At 46.4% G+C, this 21,572-nt stretch overlaps 1 protein-coding gene across 8 annotated transcripts in view; it reads left to right on the top strand.

Annotated features, from left to right (window-relative positions):
- The window catches only part of PAX5 (paired box 5), a 123,735-nt gene that overhangs the window by 39,003 nt on the left and 63,160 nt on the right, over positions 1 to 21,572 (top strand). For all 8 annotated transcript variants that reach the window (XM_041463306.1, XM_041463305.1, XM_041463309.1 and 5 more), the window contains one exon: positions 7,428 to 7,603. In XM_041463306.1, coding sequence (XP_041319240.1) covers positions 7,428 to 7,603 — 176 coding nt within the window. The remainder of the gene's footprint in view (positions 1 to 7,427; positions 7,604 to 21,572) is intronic.

Consider the following 21,572-nt stretch of genomic DNA (forward strand, 5'->3'; position numbering starts at 1 on the left):
CTGATGGTAGCCTGGGCAGGTGCACAAGCAATCCAGCTCCACTCAGTGGCACTATTTGCACAAATGTTTGCTCAGATGTATTCGCTGTCAGATTCACAAGCATTAGGGCTGCTGAGGTGTGAGGTCCCACCACATCTTTGTTGAATGTGAGATGTTGGAGATTGCAGGTTTTTCCTGGGAGATACATAAAAACTTTTCCATATATGGCTACAGTGAGATTAAAATAACTGTAGGAGGAGGACAGCTGTAATCTCATGGGAAATCTGTTCAGTAAATAAAACCCACTTTGTTGGTGAGTCTCATAACCAGCTTGGTTGTGCAGGTTTGCAGCAGTGCTGTGGGGTGGCATCTCGGGGTGTACTGGCACAGCTCCAGCTCGTACGTGTGCTGGGTGCACAGCCTGACTGCACCTTGTGCACCAGGGAGGACCTTCAGCTGCCTCACAGCACGGAGACAAATGTTCTCATGGTGGAGAAGAGCTGCATCACCCATCAGGGAAGGACCAGAAGTGTCTGTCTGGTGATACAAGTGCTAATTGCTGTGCTGCTGAGCATTTTAGGAAGAGAGCACTGACAGGCCAATGACACAGTGCAGCTCCTTCTGTCTTGCTCTTGCATTCCCCAAGCCAGTGCCCATCTGCTGCTGGATGTACAGGCACGGGACTTGCCCTGCAGTGCAGATGGGTGCTGCTGGAAGGAGTGTGGTGTGCTGAGGGCTCACCTCAGGGAGCTACAGAGATGCAGCCTAGTCTGCAAGGCTGTGCATGGAGTGAAGGCAGCCGGGGAAGAGCCAGGGACCCTCCAGTTCCTGCTGGCTGGAGTGAGGGCAGCTGGGAGCAAGGGGCAGTGGAATCCAAATGGCTTTTGTCTCCAGCAGTGCAGGGGACTCTGCAGGAGCAAAGGGCAGGAGGGAGGCCAGGCCAGTGACAAATGGGATGCACGCAGGCTGGCTATGCATTTAAATGGCAGATGAAACATCACTGAGGACCCCCTTGCTGTGCAGTGCTAGCCACAGGCATGGTGAGCTCTGAGCAGCCCTGTGCTTCTGGGGTGTGCAAGTGTGCTGGAAGTGTTCCGCTGGGATTGCCCTGGGGACAGTCTGCCTGTGTACTGGTAGTGTGCACCACTTCTGCTGCACACAAGGACTGGAGCTGGCACCAAGCTGGCACTGTGCTTGCTTGTCCAAGCACTGACAAGAGGGCAGTGGGCTTGGGCCGTTCAGGCTCCTCATGTCCTCACACATCCTGACTGCACAGTTGGTAGAATACCTGTAAAACCAGAATGTGAAAGTGAGAGCGTTCACCAGGGCTCCCCTCAGTTTTCCTGTGCTTGGAGGCAGGACAATGCACTGCTGTTGGCAGACGTGGGTCTCTGTCTCCAGAAGGAGCTGAGCTGGTCCAAGTATATCTAACAGGTCAAGGCTTGAAATGAAGAAGCAATAAGCCACTGAAATGGTACTATCACCGAAACATGATTGATCAATTGAATTCTATCAGAGACAGTGGGCAGTGAGATTAACTCAGGCCTGATGGGTTCAATGAGTTAAAGCATGATGTTCATTTCAGCTTCATTTCACCAGTCTTTGCTTGTGAAATTGGTCAATCAATAGAGGTTGAAGATCAGATATATATATATTGGTGACCATCTTATAGGGAATATAATCTAGCGTAGTCAGCTCCTGACTCCGGCTGCCTTCAGGGGTAATGGAGACAGAGCAGAGACTCTATCAGTGCCACTGAAATGGCCTGATATCTTCTCCAAATGAAAAGTATTTTTGGATCTCTGATGATTTATCATTTTTCCCCCTTCTTTCTCACTTTGATCTACGATAAAACTCATACCTACCTTTGTGAAATACAGTGATTTCTCTTGAAAATATTTGCACAGTGATCAGCTATATACACTTCAAAATATAAAGACCTTTTTTAGTGATATTGTCTTTCTGGAAAAAGAAATAACAGGGCTTAGAAAATTTGAATACTGTAAATACAAAGATCTCTCTTCACATATGTGGTCCTGAAACAAATGCCTTGCTGGGAAGAGCATTCTGAGGCAGCTGTCTTCCAAATGTATACAATCCTGGGAAGATGCTACGAAAATTCAGCTTACGTTTTAAACAAAACCTTCCATGTGGTAATTAAACAGAGTCTTTATCTTCTCTGGACTAATTTACAGGCATGCTACAAGAAAACAAATCACCTTTTTGCCTCCTGGTAATATTTCATTTGCTTCATAATGTTTTAAATGTGGTGAATAACATCCTCCCTAATTAGCCTGCATTTCCCTATAAGGTGGAGTAATTAGGTATGATAACAGGTAATGAAGTTGGACAGTACAAATTAGAGGCAGAAATCATGTCCTTTATGAATGTAGGCTGTTCATGGCACTAGCTGTGTATTTCCTTGATTCACCCTGTATAAGCATATTGCTCAAGAAAAGAAAACAAACAATCTGAAAATCAGAAACCAGTAGATTCCTTTTATCTTCAGAAGAGCACTGCATCAGATGAGTCTACCATGGAGGTGCACACCTCATGGCACACCTTTATTATTAATAGCATTAGAAATATTAGTCCAGCTGGATTTGTGGTTGGCATCTGTTTCTCAGCTGCTGTCACCTTGCTGACACTCCCAAGTGGACCTGCACCAGGGCAAGGTCTGTCCCATACTATAATACAGTATTTAAACAGAATCACAGGATCATAAAGCACTTTGTGTTGGAAAAGACCTTTAAGACCACCTTGTTCCACCCCAGCCATGGCAGGGACACCTTCCCCTGCCCCAGACTGTCCCAGCCCCAGTGTCCAGCCTGGCCCTGGGCACTGCCAGGGATCCAGGGGCAGCCCCAGCTGCTCTGGGCACCTGTGCCAGGGCTGCCCACCCTGCCAGGGAAGGATTTCTTCCTAACATCCAACGTAAATCTCTTTTTTTTATTTAAAACCATTCCCCCTTGTCCTATCTGTAATTGTGCTGACGTCCTTATCAGTATAAAAATAGGTGGAGCTGAACCATTTCTATATTTCAGTGCATTTTACTGGTCTTATAAAATTTTGCCTTGTTTTCATGCTAAGCTTCAAGGCTTTTAAATATGCTTTAGTATATTGTGAAGATAGTGTCTTTTGTTCCTATTATTTTGGTCTGTAGTCTTATATTTTAAATCAAGTGAATTGTCTGGTGAGAGTCACTAAAATTCTGGTTTCCTCATATTTAGCAATTTCAAATATTCTCCTGCTGTTTCAGGAAGCATGTCATGGATGAGTATCTAACCACAGAAATGCATTAGAAAAATGAGATCTCAATTTATCAAACCCCTTAAACTGATCTTGCTATTTGCTTAGGTCCTCAGAAAATAACTTGCTCTTAATTAACAAAGATGTATTAGTTGCAATGTCCAAGGACAGGTCAGACAGGACTTTAGGCAACCTGGATTGTGGAAGGTGTCCCTGCCCGTGGCAGCTGACTGGAACCTGATGGTATGTAAGGTCCTTTCCAACCCCAACCATGCAGTGATTCCATATTTTCTGGATGATATCCACATCACTGGGGCAGTCTTTTGTCAGCTAGACTGTGGATGGTATCTCTTCTCAGAGGCAGATGTCTTCTGTGGCTAACTCTTCCCAGACTTTTTGTAGACTGTTCAGACTTTGGCTAGCCACAGAAAATCTTTGCTTGTGTTTAATTCCTGGGTTATGTCCCAGGCAGGCCAGTTTCTTTAGCAGCACGTCTGGCTTTTGTTGTGAAACCACCGGTCAGTTTTTCTGGGCAAGGTGTGAACAGAAGGTGTCCATGCATTTCAGAGCAGGAAAGGATTGCATTTTCCCTGCTGAGAAAGTGCCTGTCAGTGAGTTTGGAACCAGGGAGGACATTGCCCCAGCATGACAAGCCTTCCAGCTGCAGGCTGCAGGTGGGATTGCTCTCCCAGCTGTGAGCATCGGTGGGAACTGTCGGTGCTGTGAGCGGGTGGGGTGCCTGGCAGGGCGTGAAGCAGAGGGTGGGCAGGCTGCCTGAGCAGGCATGGCATGCACTGGAGCCCTGGTGCTGCAGGGGCAGCACGGGCAGGCTCTGCCTGCAGCGCTGTGGCAGGTCCCAGTGCATTACATCTCCAAGCATTTCAGCAGAAGTAGTGCAGGAAATTGTGGGCTAATGGCATCATCTTATCCCATATGCACAGTCTTAGAGAGATAAAGGATGAAATGTTTGTTTAGGAAGAATGTAATCTTTTGTACTAAGAAGAGTGTTATATCTGTGCTCTTCACTCGAATTTCTGGAAAGATGACATTGAATTGGGAACTAACTGTTTTGCAGAATAGGTAGGCATACATGTAGTGCTATTGTCAATAAAACATGTGAATGCAACCCTATGTGGATGCACTGATTATATGAAAAATGTTTTTATTACTCCCTGGAGCATATTTATAATTAAAATTGTTTCAAGCCTTCCACCAGTATTTTAATTATCAAAGATATTCTAGTTAAGCAATGTTAATGGTATTATTTATATAATGTCAAACAGCCAAACACATCCTGAAGACCTTCACGAACTCCTGTGTGTCATATGCAGTTACAGGAAGTCCTTTAGTTCTACAGTGGAATCCAGAACTCACTGGCAATTAGTCTGAATTTGGTGCAAATTCCCAGAGTGCAAAAGTCCCAGCTCTTCCTTTGCTGACAGGATGCTGAGAGCAGGCGACAGTCACAGTGAGGGAGCTCGGGTGCTTCCTTTTGTGCAGTCAGCCACCTCAGTCCTGCCTGACCCCTGCCCAGGCCCCTCCCTGGCACAAATGCTGTGTGCATTACTCCTCACCCCTGACTGCCCTGATCCCATCTCATGTCCTCAGGACAGCCTCTGGAGTGCTGGCAAACAGGGATGTACAAATGGTGTGAGTTGGCAGCTCGTTCTGGCTGGCAGCATGTGTTGTGCTTCCAGCAACATACCAAATGCTGGCTTGGAGACCAGACCCCTGCAGAGCCCCACTGCCATCTCCAATGATGTCATACTTCCTTTGCAGAGAGAAATGCCCTCCTCTTTCCTGTGCTTTGGTGGCAGTGCCTCAGTGCCCCTTGGATGAAGGGCAGCTGGATAGATGCAGGGATGTGATGCCACGGGCACCTGATGGTGCCTTCATTCCTGGACTTCCCATGCTGGCATCTGGGGTGGGAGACTCTTCCCAGCACTGTCCCTGTGCCTGTCTCTGGCCAGGCTGCTGCCCCAGGATTTCCTTTCAGTGGCCTCCTCTTCTCCAGGGTGCTCACTCTCAAAAATCTGGAGCTGCTCTCCATAATAAAAGTGCTGGTGGTGAAAGGTGGGACTCCATTTTCAAACACGAGGGGATCTCATTATACTTCCAGTCTTTGGATGCACAAACAGTGCACAGACTGTTCTGGCATCACCAAGAACAATTTTCAGGTCATGACTGTCTTGTATCATCTCACTCCCTTTTGTCATCCCCTTTATCCCAAATCTGCATAAAGCTTTAACTTTGATGCCAAATTGTGAATAGCAGTTTGACCTGAAGTTTAAAGCCATCATTTCCATGCTCAAGAGACAGGATCTCCCTGGCCCTGTGATACCATATGGCTACCAAACAGAATTTTAATTCCAAAAGCCATGGTTGACTAAACTCAGCACAGGGTCTATTAGGTACTATTTGATTTAGAATAGAAAAAAAAAGGAAAAAAAAGGCAAACAAACAATATAAAGATACACTGCTTTCTTATATCCCTCTGTACCTTTTCACACTTAGACATCCTACTCAGACCACAGGTTCAGGTTTTTGTTTCCCTTCCTGTGTGGAATAAACTGATCCTTCCACTTCACAAAAGCCATCATCTACCCTTGATAAAAGTGCATGGCTTTCTCTAAGAAGGGTATATTTGCTGTTGTTGTCACTGAAATTGCTGAGCTCAAATTGAGAAGGGAGTTTCCAGCATTAACTGCTAACATCAAATGTCTGTTCAGTACAAGGAGAGTTCAGTTTAAATTCAGCATTAGCAACTCCAGTTGAAAGAGGTATTTCCCTGTGCTGGTCCCCCAGTCTTAGAACCCTGCCTTAAAGAAGCCTCGTTTTCTGGATAGACAGCATTTTCTGTAAAATCCATCTATGCTGAAGGATGATCTTAAATCAATAGTAAAAAATCTTTTGTAAAAAATCTTGTCCTCCAAGCATCCCTTGTATTACTGATGGCCAGCACGAGCTTGTGGTCACAACTGATGTCTACAGCAATGGGCTGCTTTTGTGCAGATCACCTCTATCAGATATCCTCTATACTTACAATCAAAAAAACTTGATGCAGAATCTGCCAGAGGAGGTCTAGGTGATGTTATTCCTCTGCAGACTTCTTGGACTGTAAGCAACTGCAGCACTCATGGAAATCTTGCTGTTAAGGATGCATTTAAATTCTGCTCCTCAGAACTACTGGCAGCTAGATGCTATTTTTAAAACATTTCCTCCCTCTGTCTAGTTCAATGTTGCCATCTGGAGAAGAAATCTGATATTTACTGTTGTTCTTGGAGTTCCACCTCCTGGAGTCCTGGGAATACTGCAGATCTCAGTTTTCTGTGCATAAAATACATATTTTCAGCACTGACAGGTGAAGGAAAAGTAGGAAACCACTGTGAATCTGCAAAAATCAAATTGAAACAAGTCCCTGTATTGCAAGAGTCTTTTCAGACTGCCAATCAAACGTTTTCCAAACTTGTCTCATGGCTTTTCAGCCATGGTCAGTCACTTATGACTCCTGCTAAAAATCTCTGTCAAAGGGGAGAAGGAGGAAAATGTGCTTTGAAGCCCAGGTTTGAGTCCTGCCAGTAAGCTGGAGAAATACAGAGTGAATTGGAGGGTCAGGAGTGCATCTTGGAGTGGGCCTTGCTGAGGATGCTGCAGTGGTAACTCAGCCCAGGGGCTCCCCACCTCATTACAACGCAGACGGGCTAGTGCTGCTGGCAGTGCTCCACAGGGAATCCATGCCAAGCCGAGTGCAGCACGGGGTGGAGATGAGCAGCACTTGCAGGTAGCACAGGAGAGGACAGAGTGTGTGGGTGGGGACTGGACAAAGTGTTCTGCTGGAGCTGACCCACTTTGGCTGTGGCTGTCATCATCAGGCCTTCTACTCATCCTCTGTGCTCCCTTGCACACAGACCACGAGCCAGACAGCTTCCCAGGTGGCACAGTAAAAGTGAAGCAGGCAAAAATGTGATTGTTATCCTGTATCCTGCCTTTAAATAATGTGTGAAGTTGTTGACAGGTAAAGGGTTGGCTGTAGTGCAAGACTGTACAGTGTGTTTTCCAGCAAACTGTAACCTCTCAAAACGTCTTCATGACTTCACCATACTGGTACCTACATCTCTTCAAGGGATAAAATAAGGCACTCTACTGTAGGTCACATCATGAGACTACTCATTTTTCCTCTTCTCTCTCCTCTTTGAAAGGTATTCAGGAATCTCCAGTACCGAATGGCCATTCTCTACCAAGCAGAGATTTTCTTCGGAAACAGATGCGAGGAGACCTTTTCACCCAGCAGCAGCTAGAAGTGTTGGATCGTGTCTTTGAGAGACAACATTATTCTGACATTTTCACAACAACTGAGCCCATCAAACCAGAGCAGGTACTATTGCAAATATTTCATGTTTTCCTGATATGCTTTCCACTGGCAGAGCTCTGTTTGATGTACACGACCAAAGGCTTTTCAGTTTCAGTTGACAAATATGGAGACACATCTTGTCAAGCTCATTTCAGCCAGGTCCGTGTTAGCCATTAAAACCTATTAGGAAATGAAGGAAAACCCTCATTGTGCAAACATCAGCAAGTGTTTGGCTATGCAATTACACCTGATCTGGACCAGTTGCATCAAACGAATCTTTAAAGAGCACCACAGCTTCTGATGTTTTTTGTCAGATCAAAAGCAGGCAGTGCAAGTAACAAGGAGAAGACTTGCAAAACCCAGTGCCTAATTTTGGTTCACAGTGAGCATGATTGTGGACACAAATCAGATTTTTGTATCCAGAAATGGCTTATTAGACATGTAACTGGTCATTTGCTGAGAGAAACACCCGATTAGTATGTGAAGGTAAATTAATTTCACCTATGGATCTGCAGTGTGTTTGAGGAGGACTTGGCACCAATATTTTGGAAAAATTCCATTTTTGCAGGCATAGTATAAAAGCACATGAAAAAACTGATGAGCTATGTCTCTCTGAGTTCTTCTTCTTAGGTGGCAGTATTTAATTTAGCTGCTGAGAAGGAGGTAGAAATTAATATATTGCTGTCAGCACCGATATTGGTCTAGCTTGCTACTTAATGATGTATTCAGCCATTAATCTTCAGTGTTCGTAATATCAGACATGCTTTTTACCAAGGTGGATGGACTTTTGTAACACTGATTCCCCTTGGAGGAATCTACACCTTTGAGGGCCATTGGAGATGCTCTCATGGTCACCTACTAGCACTGTGGCTTCAGTTAAGGAATGTGTATATTTTTAAATTTTTTAAAAAACGACTTATGCTGAAAATGCTACGGTAGAGTAGGAATTCCTCATGCCTTTAAGCTCATCTGTCATTTGCTGTTTCACTCAGAGACATTTGCTTTGCACCGTCTCTGCCGTTTTTGTGCTCTCCTGATTTGTGGTCCCTGCGGAAGGAGATGTGAGGCTGGCAGGCGATGGGGAGTCGGGCCACGCGTGTCTCCGGGAGGGGAAGGGGCCCTCGAGCACCACTGGATGTGGCTGTCCCGTCCAGACCCGGGGATGCTGCAGAGGGCAGCGCCCAGGGCTCTGGCAAGCCTTTTCAGCACTGGTCACCTCGAGCTGTGTCTTGTTAGATCTGCTCCTGCAAAAACCTTATAGGCCAAAACAGGCAGTGAAAAGGGAGCAGTGATGGGAAGGGGCTTTGGATTTGTTTTTCTGGTCCCGAGCCTCTTAGTCATGGCCAGCTGTAGCTCATGGGAGACAGTCCAGCAGTGAGTGATCATTTATTCAGAGATAAACTTTGACTGGTTTTGTAGGAAAAGTGGGATATTTGAATAAGAATATTGCAGAAGTGTTATCCCAATTATCAAATAAGGGATATTTGTATTTGCTCTTGATGGAGAAACGATCACCCGGGGCCACACAAGAAGTTGTGACTAGAATGGCTGTAAGCAGCCAGATTATTAAAATAGGAGATATGCTGATATTAATATGATAAACAGGATACTCCTTGCATGCTCTGAGAAATCATGTAAGATGCTGGGAAATCTGGCATTATGAGGTTCAAAACGTACTTTGCAGAACCATGTTGCCTGGCATTTTTACAAGTAATTACAAAATAAATTTTTAGTTGTTTGTTTTCGTATTTCTTGGAATATGGTCTTTGCTTTTGGAAGGCTGGTCCATGGTTAAGGGCTTATGGCTATTTGGGGTCAGCTTCTGCTTTTTGATGGTATGTGAAGGGTAACATGACCCTTCATACATGTGATGAAGACGTGATCTGTGTGACTTGTTGCAGTCCACAAAGATGCTGTCCTTACACAAACAGTCTTGTCTCACCTCCCTGGTGAGTCAGGCAAAACTGCTGTGGTGCTCATCCAAAGTGGAGAAGCTGTCTGCATCAATTAGTAAGGCCAAAGAGATCAATGAGAAATCAAATACTGTGGATATTAATGACATGCCTTGGAAAACCAGAGCTGTCCCTGGATTAGATTGTTGTAGTAAAGTAAGATCTGCTGGTGACATTTGTCTGTCCAAAGTGCTGCTGGACCCCAAAGTGGTGTTTTATGAGCTAATTCAGTGGTGGATGTATGGAGCTTTAAGCTCTTTCTGTAGAGGAAAATATGGAAAAGATATTCCTTCCCATGGAGACAGGATGTGGGAAGAAGACTTGTATGAGGTGCTGACCCACTGTTTATCCATTTTATTAGAAATTTGATCCAGCAGCAGCCAGCAGAACATCACTAGTTTTGCTTTGGCACAAAAACTTACTGATGTGCCCGTACTATTCACTTGGAGAGGGCTCCAGGTGTGTAATTGGAATTGTTACTCTGCAGACACTGCAGATCCCTTTTCCTCCCTGTTTTGTAGCTCTTCTCTAAGTCCTCCTCCTCACTTGCATGCTGGGGGCAGGCCCTTGGCAATGGTGAGGAGGAAAGAAGTCCCTCCTGCACAGCACAGTGTTTGCAGCCTCATCAGCCTTGGCTCCCAGATGCTGCCCAAAGTCCTCCTGGTGCATTTTCTGCTCAAAATTTGTCCTTACCTTTTTGAGTCCATTGCCCTTCATGTTGGTAGAGGGGCTGATGGGCTGTGTGGGAGTAATTGCTCAGCAGTGCGTAACCCTTTGCTTTGAGTACTTCCAATCCACTTCCTTCAATTTCCCATCTTGATGTTTCCATCAGTTAACCTGCATAAAATGGGGGCTCTTGTGTTATTTATCATCTTTTGACATGGTGCTAATAACACCAAGATTGTGGGCTCAATTTCTTACTTAAGAGTTGGAGTCAGTGATACTTGTGGGTCCCTTCCAACTCAGAATATTCTGTGAATCTGTGAATCTGTGTTGTACTGTTGATAATAATGTTGATATTAACTTTCACATCTGCTGTAATTTGTGGTATCTATGGAGAGCCTGATGAGAAAGGGACACTTGTACTTGGGGAAAGGCTCATACCCTGTTGAGAGAGAAGGCAACCATTGGACAGTGACAGGGAAATAAAGCATCAGACAGTCCTTTGAGAGAAACAGTGATGATCGTGTGTGCTGGGTGAGGCAGGGATCCCTCCGTGTGCTCCTGCCATTACAGACTGTCAGATGCTGTGCCTCAAGGGGCAGAAGTGAAGCATCAGTTGTTCCTTGCCTTGTTTTGCAGCCTAACACCCAGTGGTGCAGCTGGGCACGGGTACATGTGTGCTCTGTGGCACAGATGTGTTCTCTGCATGTGTGGGGCATGAAAACCATCCAGAAGCAGAGGGAGCCAGGGCTGAGGGTGTCTGTGAGAACAGCATCAAGTCCTTTCACGTCTCTGTGTTGTGGGGAGGAACCATGACATAAAGTCAGTACTGAGAAGCACTCTGGCCCACCTCCCCCTGACAGAGCCCTACTATAAAAATGAATTCTTCTGTTAAGGGAGTTCATAAGAATGAAGGCCTTTCTCTCATGTTTATGCCCTTTTGTGCTCATTTTCTGCAAACAGCCCATGATTCCTTTGCACAGACTGCAAATGTTCACAGAAAACCGATTTCAGTTATTTCTGGGCATGGGCATGGAAATGCATGGAGTGGTATTTTTGCAACACCAGTGTTGCACTGCCATTCTGTACATGGCTGCTGTGTACCAGCTCTGTGTGTCTTGTCCATCCGCAGGGACAGCACCTCCAACCTTGTAAGGCCAGACCTTGTGATTCTTAGGCCTTGGGAAAGGAAAGCCTCCACAGCAGCTTCCATTCTCTCTGTGCTCTGTGTGTGTATGTGGATGGGCCCTGCTGCTCCCCAGTGTGCTGGCTCTGCACTGCCCACAGGGAAGGTGTTGCCAACACCCCAGACTCCCTTGGAACAAACCAAACTGACACAAGGAGTGGCTTTTACTTGCCTGCCTGGCCTGGAATTGGGCTCTGCACCTATGCCTGTGTCAGACCAACACACTTCAGCGTGGCCTCTACCGCAGGCAAACCCCATTATTCGTGGTCACTGCAGTGCCAATTCAGACTTTACCCAGAACTGGCACTCATCCTGTGCACAGAGTTGCAACACAGAGTGGAAAAATTTTCCAGTGCCTATTGTACATTCAGACCTGGAGGAACTGGAAGCACTGGCTGCAGTCAGCAAACCCCTCTGTGAGACTCTAGGGGTGACTATCCTCCAGTGATTTCCTGTGATTCCAGCCAGAAGGATGGAGGAGCTCCATAGCATCTTTGGGAGATTGTCCCAGACTGGCCAAGCCTGTGCCATCTGCTTTGTGAACTGTTGGCTCAAGCAATTCTCCAGTCAAAGCACTGACAAAGACAGGAGATGTTCTTGGAGACCGAGACCCAGGAAGGTCAAGGAGACCTGAGGCCTCCAGGTGTGTGAGGCTGGACCAGCTGCAGGAAAGCCCCACTGAGGCAGGCAGAGGGCAAGCCCGGGGCTAGTGGACCAGTGTGCTTGTGGAGGCTGTGAGAGTGGGATTAATGCATCTCAGGGTGAAAAACACAGCGTGAAGGATATACAGCTGCATTGGCTCAATGGCAGAGACAGTGCATTAATTTTCTCAGAATAAAGAAAAGATTTATCCATGCTGGATTTCTGTCCAGAACAGAAATGGATTCTTTTGTACTTTCAGTTTCACACATGGGTCCAATCGAATACTCATTGAAGCCAAGAGGAATATTTCTATTGACTTCAATAAACTTTATATCAGGGCCATAATGAGGCATAACATGATGTGACCAGATGCAACACTATGTAGGTCACCAGCTAAGAAGATAACTGCCTGCTGATAATAGCAAATAATTCCTAGGCCTGTGCTGGTGCTTTCCCACTGCTTTAAGCTAGAACTAAACAGAATATCTGTTCTCAGACCGATTTCTGGATTAAATGTAGATATTCTGTGCTCATACAGAAACCAGTAACCTGGCAAACACGTAGTAGCACAGGTATTCATGACACAGAATGCAGATAAACGTGTAGCTGGAGATAGGCATAGGCAGATGGAATTTGGATAATGAATGGAATTTAGATAACCAAGGAATACCCCCAAAATTACTTATGATTTGGAAAAAGTGGAAGAATTGCATGAAGTTGAAACCTGATGCAGAGTTGCACCAAAGTTGTCTGAATTGACCAAGAGAGGGGCATAAACTTCTTTTGAAAATCTTCAAGTTTTGCTTTCTGCCTAAGTACGCTCCAGCTTTAAAAGAGGAATCTTGGGGTTTTTTTGCTAGGAGCAACTGGAATGCAGCTTCTGAGAGGAGTGAGATACACAATCCCCCTTACAGTACTGGAGTTTGATCTTTGGGAATAATGGAAAATTCTAGTAAAGCCAGAAAGTATAATGAATTTCTGTTTTAAGAGGACTCGCTCCCAGAGTGCAGTTATTGGAGAAGCAAAGGAAGGAATTAATCTACTGAAAGGTGTCCCTGCCTGTGCCAGGGGTGTTGAAATGAGATGATCTTTAAGATTGCTCCCAACACAAACCATACAATGATTCTATGAGCTGCAGGACTGTATGCTTTGTCCTGGTCCCCAGAGTGTGACAAATATGTTTTTTCTTGGGAAACCTTTGGGTAGATAGAGGCTGTTGAGCATCTGAAAACACTCTGACACTTTTATTGAGAAATGCAGAGCAAATATTTGTTTATGTCTTTCCAAAACTTCATGTTGTCCAGAAACAGTGAAAATTATGAAAGTTATTCATGGGTAGTTTGAGGAGCCAAATCTTTTCTCAATCTGCCACTTGCCGGAATGATTTGAGCATTCCAAGGCAAGCTCTTAACCATGGCTGCATTACATGGTGTGCTAAACAAAAAACAAGTTAAAAAGGAGGAGACAATAATACGTGGCTCAGTAAATGTACACAAGTATAAAATAGAGAAAAAAATAAAGACAAAGGAAGAGGTGAAGCAGAAGCTAGCAATGCTCTGCCCACTCTGCAGCAGTGGGTTGGAGGACACGGTGCTGCAGGGTCAGCACCCTGAGCCGTGGTGAGATGCACCCCCAGCTCTGCCAGTGTGGCGGGGGTCCGAGGTGGTGACAGGGGGCTGTGGGATGCAGGATGATTTTGTGGGTGGCTCTGTTGCCCCCCTGCCTTCCCCAGGCCACCCTGCTGGCTGCTCTGGCTGCTGGTGCTGATGCTGGTGCCAGGCTGGGCCAGGGGCTGCCGGCAGGCACTACCTGCTAATCCTCAATCTGCTGATCCTGTGACCCTCTGTATCCACAGAAGAGAGAATGAGGAGGTGGGTGGGAGAGGAGCAGGGAGCAAGGGCAGTTCTTTGGCTTTTACAGCTGAAATCTCCCCAGTTCCAGGCTGTAGCCTTACCAGTGGGAGGGGAAGAAAATCCCAGCTCTAAAATCAAGCCTAGGAGAGCACATCAGGAGGCAAAAAACCTTCCCATATTTACTCTCAGTAGACTATCAAACAACACCAGGCTATTAATTTGGCCTTTGAGTCTTCACTAAAGCCCATAAAAGCGCAGTTGTCAAATGGAGTTCATTTTAATTTCCTTTCAATCACAGTAAATTATTCAGGTGATAAATCAGCTGGGGCAGCCTCCTGGCTGTAATAGAAACCCTAATTCCTGGCTAATTATCCAGCCCATTGCTGCCAGCAGATCAATACCCCTACCGAATGGAAAGGGCGTGGGGTCCAGGCAGGCAGGAGGGCGGAGGGACAGCAGCTGGGAGCACAGGCACCCATGACCCCTGCCCTCTGCGGGGGCTGGAGGGGAAAAAGCTGTGCTCCTGCTAGTCGGCAGGATGTGGCAACTGGCCCCCTGCAGCAGTTGTGGCCCCTTGCCCAGCCCTGAGTGCTGGGCTTTGCTGCTTGTCCCCATGGTAAGCCACGTCAGGGGGTTGGGTGGTGTAGGAACGAGCTGCTCCCACCTGGGTGATCCACGAGTGTGCTGTGGGAGTGTACCCCCACCTACTGCAGCCCTCTCTGCCAGCCAGTTGTGCCCTTTAAAGATCACTCAGAAGGAAATCTCAGGCTGGCAATAGTTTTTCTTGTCCAGTAGAACCTTTCAATAATAGTAAAAACGAAACAGGTAAAAGATGAGAGGACCAGCACTCAGCTGTAAAATGGAGTGCTTCACTGTCACACAGCAGCAACCTCAGGAGGATGACAGTGGCATTTACCCCCATCTCCTAGAGCTGCACAAAGCACTTTGAGCCTGAAGGCTATGCTGTCAGCTGCTGTCTCCAGCTCAGCATCATCAAGTTATTCTGCAAAAGTGTCTGATAGAGTTCCACTGCTTGTCTCAGATACTTTCATGCAACACCTGTGCTGCTGTAGGGGCTGAAGGCTCCTCAGGACAGTGTCTTCTCTGAGCCCTATGTCCCTTCTTTGCACTGCTGGGGATGCAGAGGGATGCACCATCCTTTGGCTTTCCTCTGGGTTAGATTGAAAAAAGGAGAAAGAAACCTGCCATAGTGTTTCTTCCTGCTAAAATCACTTTTTTTTTTTTTTTTTTTTTTTTTTTTTTTTTTAGGGAAAAGGCTTTTCTTCTAAAATAGCAGCAGAAAGCACAGCTCCTTCAGCCAGTACCTCCTCTTTGCATACCCTCTCCTTTGCCCTTCCTTGTGAGCATTTCTTAGTGCATAAGCTTCTGAAGACCACAAAGAATTCTGTGCGTGTGCCACCTTGTTATGTCATGTTGTGTTGGGTGGTGACAGTCACAGCAGATTTTGTTGTATGACACCTGTGTGTATTCTGTGTGACAGTAGGGCTGTGGAGGCAAAGAGTTTTCTGGGGAAGGAGCATGACAGGAGCCATGTATCCTGCAAATGTCTTCCTGCATCAACATGATCCTTGTGAAAAGCAACCCTGCAGCTTTCAGGGGCAGCTGAGGATGTCTGAGGGGGTCTGGAATTGAAATGGCTGGTCTTTGAGTAAGCAAGAGAGGAGGGAAGAAGGTCAGGTGGATAATCCAGGGGTTGCCCACTCTCCTGTGTGGCACAGAGACAGGGATACCCTGCTCCCCGCGGCAGCTCAATGCCCAACGCCCCTTCCCAGAGGACCCTCCCGGTAGAAGCAGGTGCTGACCAACTTTTCCGCTTTGTCTAGAAGTAATGGGCATCCTGGGGTCAGGATTTCTCCTGCAGACTTTTCCAGAAGGTGACAGGGAGCATTTCCTGCGGTCTGCAATACCTTGGGAGCATGACCATGCTGAAGAGAAGCTCTGGTAGAGCAGAGAGCTGGGGTTTCACTGCACACACGCTGCTGTGATGGCAGTCACTGCGAGGAGACCAAGCTGGGGAAGAGTAACAGCAGGCACATTTCAGGGATTTCAGGCTGAATTTTAAAGACTGGATCTCTCAAAGTGCCTTTATGGTGTTAGGAAGCCTCAGTGATGGCTGGAGCTGATGCAAATGATGCTTTTCTCTTAGTCTGAGCACTGGGGTAGGTGGGCTACATCCCCCAACTTACATGACTCTGTCTGGGGACTATGTATGTCTCCAGGGTTGCCAAGTGTGAGTTCTTCTCCTACACAGGGGAGTCCTTGTCACCTCCTCCTCCCTTTGACCCATCAAAGAGGAGGAATCCCAAAATACCAAGGTAGACAGCTCCTGTGAGAATTGCATTGTGTTCCTGGTTATAAACATCCCCCTTTTTCCTCCTGACTGCTCTCCAATATGACTATATGTAAAAATACAAATTCATAAGTTAAAGGAAAGGCCAGCCTTGCTGAGGCTTGTGCTCCCACATCTCCATTGTCTTTGTCCCTTTTCTCTTTGCATAAACTGGAGGGATGTCTTCTCCCCCTGGCAGGCTCCCCACATTGTGCAGGTTTGTGCAAAGGGAATGTTGGTGACATGTGACATGGTCAGCAGCTGGCAAAGGCAGACCAGCTCTCCCCTGCTCTGGAAGCTCCTCAGGGAAGAAGATGCTACTGAGGAGGAAAGCTTTTTCCCTGAGAGCCTGGTGTCTTGGTTTGAAAGATAGGTGTTTGCAAAGTAAGGCAAAAACCTCTCTCAGAATGGAAAAAATATTACCTTCTTCCCTCCAAATTATCAGAACTTTTAGAAGTTAAGGGGCTTTCAGGGAAAGATATGAGAAAAGGAAGAGCAGTTCTTTACTACTATGTATGTGTAATAATAAGGCAAACAAACAACCCTAGCAGCAGCAACAAACAGAACCAGACACCCCCTCCCAGCCCCAAGCACAGACCCAGTTCCAGCCCCAAGCACAGACCCAGTTCCAGCCCCAAGCTCAGAGCCAGCCCCAGCCCCAAGCACAGACCCAGCCCCAGCCCAAAGCACAGACCCAGCCCCAGCCCCAAAGCTCAGACCCAGGCCCAGCCCCAAGCTCAGACCCAGGCCCAGCCCCAAGCACAGATCAAGTCCCAGCCCCAAGCACAGACCCAGGCCCAGCCTGAAGCTCAGAGCCAGCCCCAGCCTCTCTCGGCCGCAGGCGCTTTGCCCTCCGGTGCAGTTCCGGGCACAGCCAGCAGGGGCGCTGCTGGCTCCCGGCCGGGCAGGGGGCGCTGTGAGTCCCCCGCGGCTGCAGGGGGCGCTGTGGCGACAGCGCCGCCCTCATCCGGCAATGGCGGGCCGGCTGGATGGAAGAAAGGGGCTGCAGCAGGAACCTCAGAGTGGCTGCTGGGACAGTAGGGATGAGCAGACTCCAGAGTAGCAAATGAAATGTATCAGCTACTGGGTTACAGTGTAGTGAGAAACCCGGAGCAATGGTAGAGAAGCAGCAGAGCTGCTGGGCTCCTAAACAGGGCAGAGAGAGGCTCCCTGGGAGGGGGGAGGGCTCAGGGTCCGGGGTTTTTTTCCCCTGAGGCACCTGAGTGGATGGTGAGGGTCTTTTTTAGTGAGGTTGTGCATTAATAAGGTCCCAGTGCAGTGGCCGCTCTTTGGAGCAGAGCTTCACTCGCGGCAGGAGATGGCAGCAGCAGATGGAACCCCGTGGTAGTGGTGACTTCTCCCCTCAGCGACCAGGGCCTCTCTCCCCCCCAGTGTCGAGAGAGAGGAGCTGAGCCCAGTCCCCCACCCCCTGGCAAAATCTCACATCTCTGTCCATCTAAGAGAACCCCCCCCAGGTAAGAAGGTAGCTAGCTACACTCTCCCCAACCTTGGCCATTTCTTTTGTCTCTTAATTACCAGTCATTATTCTCCCTTAGCAACAGTTGGGACAAAATTCCATGAAATAAACAAAAGGAAAAAATCCTAACCCCCAACACCTCGGGAAAATGTTTGGAAATTGCAGCCACAGCACCATTCTTGTTGGGTAATGCTGAAAGGGGATGTTTTTCCAGACATCAAGTTTCATCTCAGCACTTTGCACCAGCTTTACAGCCAGAGCTTAGTGACTGCATAGAACACAACATCTTGCAAAGGCATCAGGTGATCTCCTCCAGAAGATTTTCCATGGCTTCTAAGTGTGATAGAGAGGTAGGAAATCTAAGAAAAGCTTTCCCCACTTGTCTTGATAGAAGTGTTCACATTTCTTTGAAATTTGGGAACTGGCATTGAGTAATTGCATGTCTTTATTTATTGTGTGTTTTGCAATAGATAGTTTATTTTTTTTTTAATTTAGAGAGATAAACAAGATCCTTCACCAATAGCAGACAATGCCGTGTAACAGCACTAGTTGGCCAGTTATGTCAAAATTGACCAACCTCCTTATGTCTATGTTAGCCCCACAAGAGAAGGAAGGACAACTCTGTAGTGAACACACTTGCCTGTTGATTTAACTAGTGCCTGGCCCATTCAGATTATTAAGCTGAAGGGCTTGCATCAGCATTTGAAGACTGGAACAAGACTTCTCTACTTAGACTTCAGTAAATGACTGGACCCCACAGGTTCTGACAAGTTTCAAGTACATTTTCCAGTCCTAGTTTGGAAATCACTGCTGTTTCACAGTCATTCTGTGAGCTTTCTCTAAATCTGTCCATCATCACCTTATAATGGACAAAGATGGGAGTATGCTCCCTTGAAGAACTTGATGTGCTAAAACAACTCAGAAGGAGCCAAACTCTTTGTGGGGGTGCACAGTGGGAACACAACAGACAGGGCCATGAACTGACACAGGAGAGGCTTTGCAGGATCTGAAGTTGTGCAGTCTCTGTTTGTGGTGATTTTCAAGACCCACCTAGATGAACCCCTGAGCTGCATGGCCTTGCTCCATAGCTGGCCCTGTTTTGAGGGATCTCTGAAACTTCTTCCAGCCCAGGTCATACCACTGCCTTGCTGCTCATCCACTTCATTAATTCCAGTTGTTATGATGTGTTTAAGGAAAAACTGTGTGGCTACAGTGAAAACTGTGGTTAGCGTGGAAGAGCAGCACTGGTTCGCGCAGTGTATAGGATGAGATGGAGAGTCCTACGCAGTGCCAAGGAATCTGAGAAACTTGCTCAGTGCAGAGGCTGGGTTTTCAGAAGAATGCCATAGTTTTGGGTTGCCCTTTTTTTTAGTACGGGGTTGAATCAGAAACAACCTACACCAGTGTCTGAATGACGACAAAAAGCAATTGTGGAGCTAAGCCAGTTCCACAAAAGGGATTGATTCAAAATTCCTCCCTGCTCATATGAATACGGGCTGTTTAGATTTTTTTATTTTTTTTTTTTTCAGCAGATTTTTGCAAACAAGCAAGCAAACAAACAAACAAACCCCAAACGCAAAACCGGAGAGAGCTCCTGCACTAAGAGAGTAGATTAACATGTACGGGCATGCTCAGCTCTGCTCCCCTCACCCTGAAAATGGAATGAAATAAGGGCAACATTGGAGAGGCAAGGGTTTCTCCTGCCAAATCCCCTTCAGGCTCAGGGCTGACCTCAGGTCCATGTCAGTCCAGATAAGTCACTCACAGAGGGCTGAGGGAGAGCTAGGTCCTGGAGGTGATGAGTGCATTCCTGGAATAGGAGCTGTGGAGTGAAGCCAGGCATAAGAACTGCACTTGTCAGATGCTCTGTTAGGCTTGGAATATTTCACTGGTTATTAGGACCTTTCTAAATAATTGAAACACAGGATTAAGTAATGAATTAAATTATGTTACACAAGAAATTGTCATCAGATTATGTACCTGATGAATGACTTTCAGGCATTGTCAAACTGTGAAGCTTGATAACAGTGGGAGATTTTGTTGACTGCACAGCTGCTGTGTCTGTGTTTTTGTTCAAGTGGTTCTTCTCTGGTTCTTCTCTGGTGACTGGAGAGGAAATTTTGAAAATATAACCCCAAATACCTCTGTGGCATAAGAACTGGAGTAGCTTTTGGGATGGAAGAAGTGCTCAGGTAATACTAGTGGTGGGTTCCCTTCTGGTTGCCTTATGCTGTTTGCTTGTGGTGATGCACCACGGCATGTGTGGTGCCCAGGTGCCTTCTGCAGTTTTAGCAGCAGAATAGTGACTGTTACAACACCAGTGTGCCTGGCTGGACCTGTCTTTGCTACAGAAAATGTTTTGATAAAAACTGAAATGTTTCACTGAAACCTGTTCTCTTTGATGATTTTTCTGTATAGTTGGTCCATCACTGAAGCCTGTCATGATAGTGGGGCATCCAGCAGCAATAGGCTCTGTGTGTCATCAGACAGAGTCTCTTTACTTGTAACCAGCATCTTATAGGTACTCTAACTTGTCAGCTTGTCTCTGTTTCGCTTAATTTTTTATACCAATATGCAAACAATTTCTGGTGTTCATAGGTATATTTCTGAAAGTGAGGAGCCCATTTCCCTGCCCAAAGCAAGCTGCATCAAAGCAAGCACTGCATCACTCCCCTGATGTTCCCTTGCCCAGGGCCTCCCTTTGCATGAGGCAGGCCTGCATCATGCCTGAAGGGCAAGGAGCCTCTCCCCCACTCCACATTCCCAGCAGCCATCATGACACTTTTTGTTTTCAGGACAAAACACTCTGGTTAAGATATCCAAGTCAGTCACTTTGCCTGCTGTCAGTGCACAGAGTTTGTTCAGTTCCTGCTGCCTTTCTAATCCCATCCCTCCAAAGACAATCAGAAAGTGATGCATAATGCTTCTGAAAGCAACATTTGCACTTATAGAATCACAGACTTGTTAAGGTTGGAAAAGACCTTTAAGATCAAATCCATCTGTCAGCTCAGTGGCACCACCATATTAATCATTAAACCCTGTCCTCACCCATATCCACATGTTTTTTGAGCACTTCCAGGTATAGTGAGTCTACCACTTCACTGGGCAGCCTGTTCAAATGACTTACAAACCTTTCTGTATTTTTTTTCCCCTAATATTCTACCTTTTCCTATATTTCCTACCTACCCAGGCACAGAACCATACAATCGTATAGATTGGAAAAAAAACTTTAAGATTTCTGTCTTTTCCATAAACATGCTATAGTGAAAACTGGCCTGAAATATTGTGGCCCTTTACCATTGTAGTTCAGGTGAAGGTGAAGAAATGAACGAAAAGCTTTGGAAAAGTGTGGGGGTTTTGTTTAATGTGGGGTTTTTTTAGTTTGTTTTTGCCTTTTTTAAAAAAATGAGGTCAGGTCTGTATTGGGGATTTGATGGGGAATTCAGCATTGAAGGGAAAGTTTATTCCCTGAAAATGGAAGGCAGAAGGCTCCTGACCTCTACAGGATGATGAGACCCCAAGGGGCACCAACAGGAAAAGCAAAAGTCTTTTGGAGAATGAAGAATGTGTGTTGGCTTGGTGTTTGGCTTTGAGATACAGGAGTTCATGAGTTGACGTGGATTTGTTGAGCTTAGACTTTGTGACATGCCACAAAACAGCAAACTCCGTGGCTTTCTCTGTTAGCTTTCCCCTGTGTAAAGGTTTGGTGCCTTTGTAGGTGCAGTGACTGCAGGGGCTTTGGCTACCTGCGAGGCTTGGACCCCACCAATCTGCCGCTTTGGTAATCACCACTTTGAGACCAGTTTATTATACACAATGCTTAATAGGATACAAAAAATGCTACGACAGGATTCTCAGATGGCATTTGTG

Source organism: Pyrgilauda ruficollis, unplaced genomic scaffold, assembly GCF_017590135.1.
Source record: "Pyrgilauda ruficollis isolate IOZ18807 unplaced genomic scaffold, ASM1759013v1 scaffold164, whole genome shotgun sequence".
Taxonomy (NCBI): domain Eukaryota; kingdom Metazoa; phylum Chordata; class Aves; order Passeriformes; family Passeridae; genus Pyrgilauda; species Pyrgilauda ruficollis.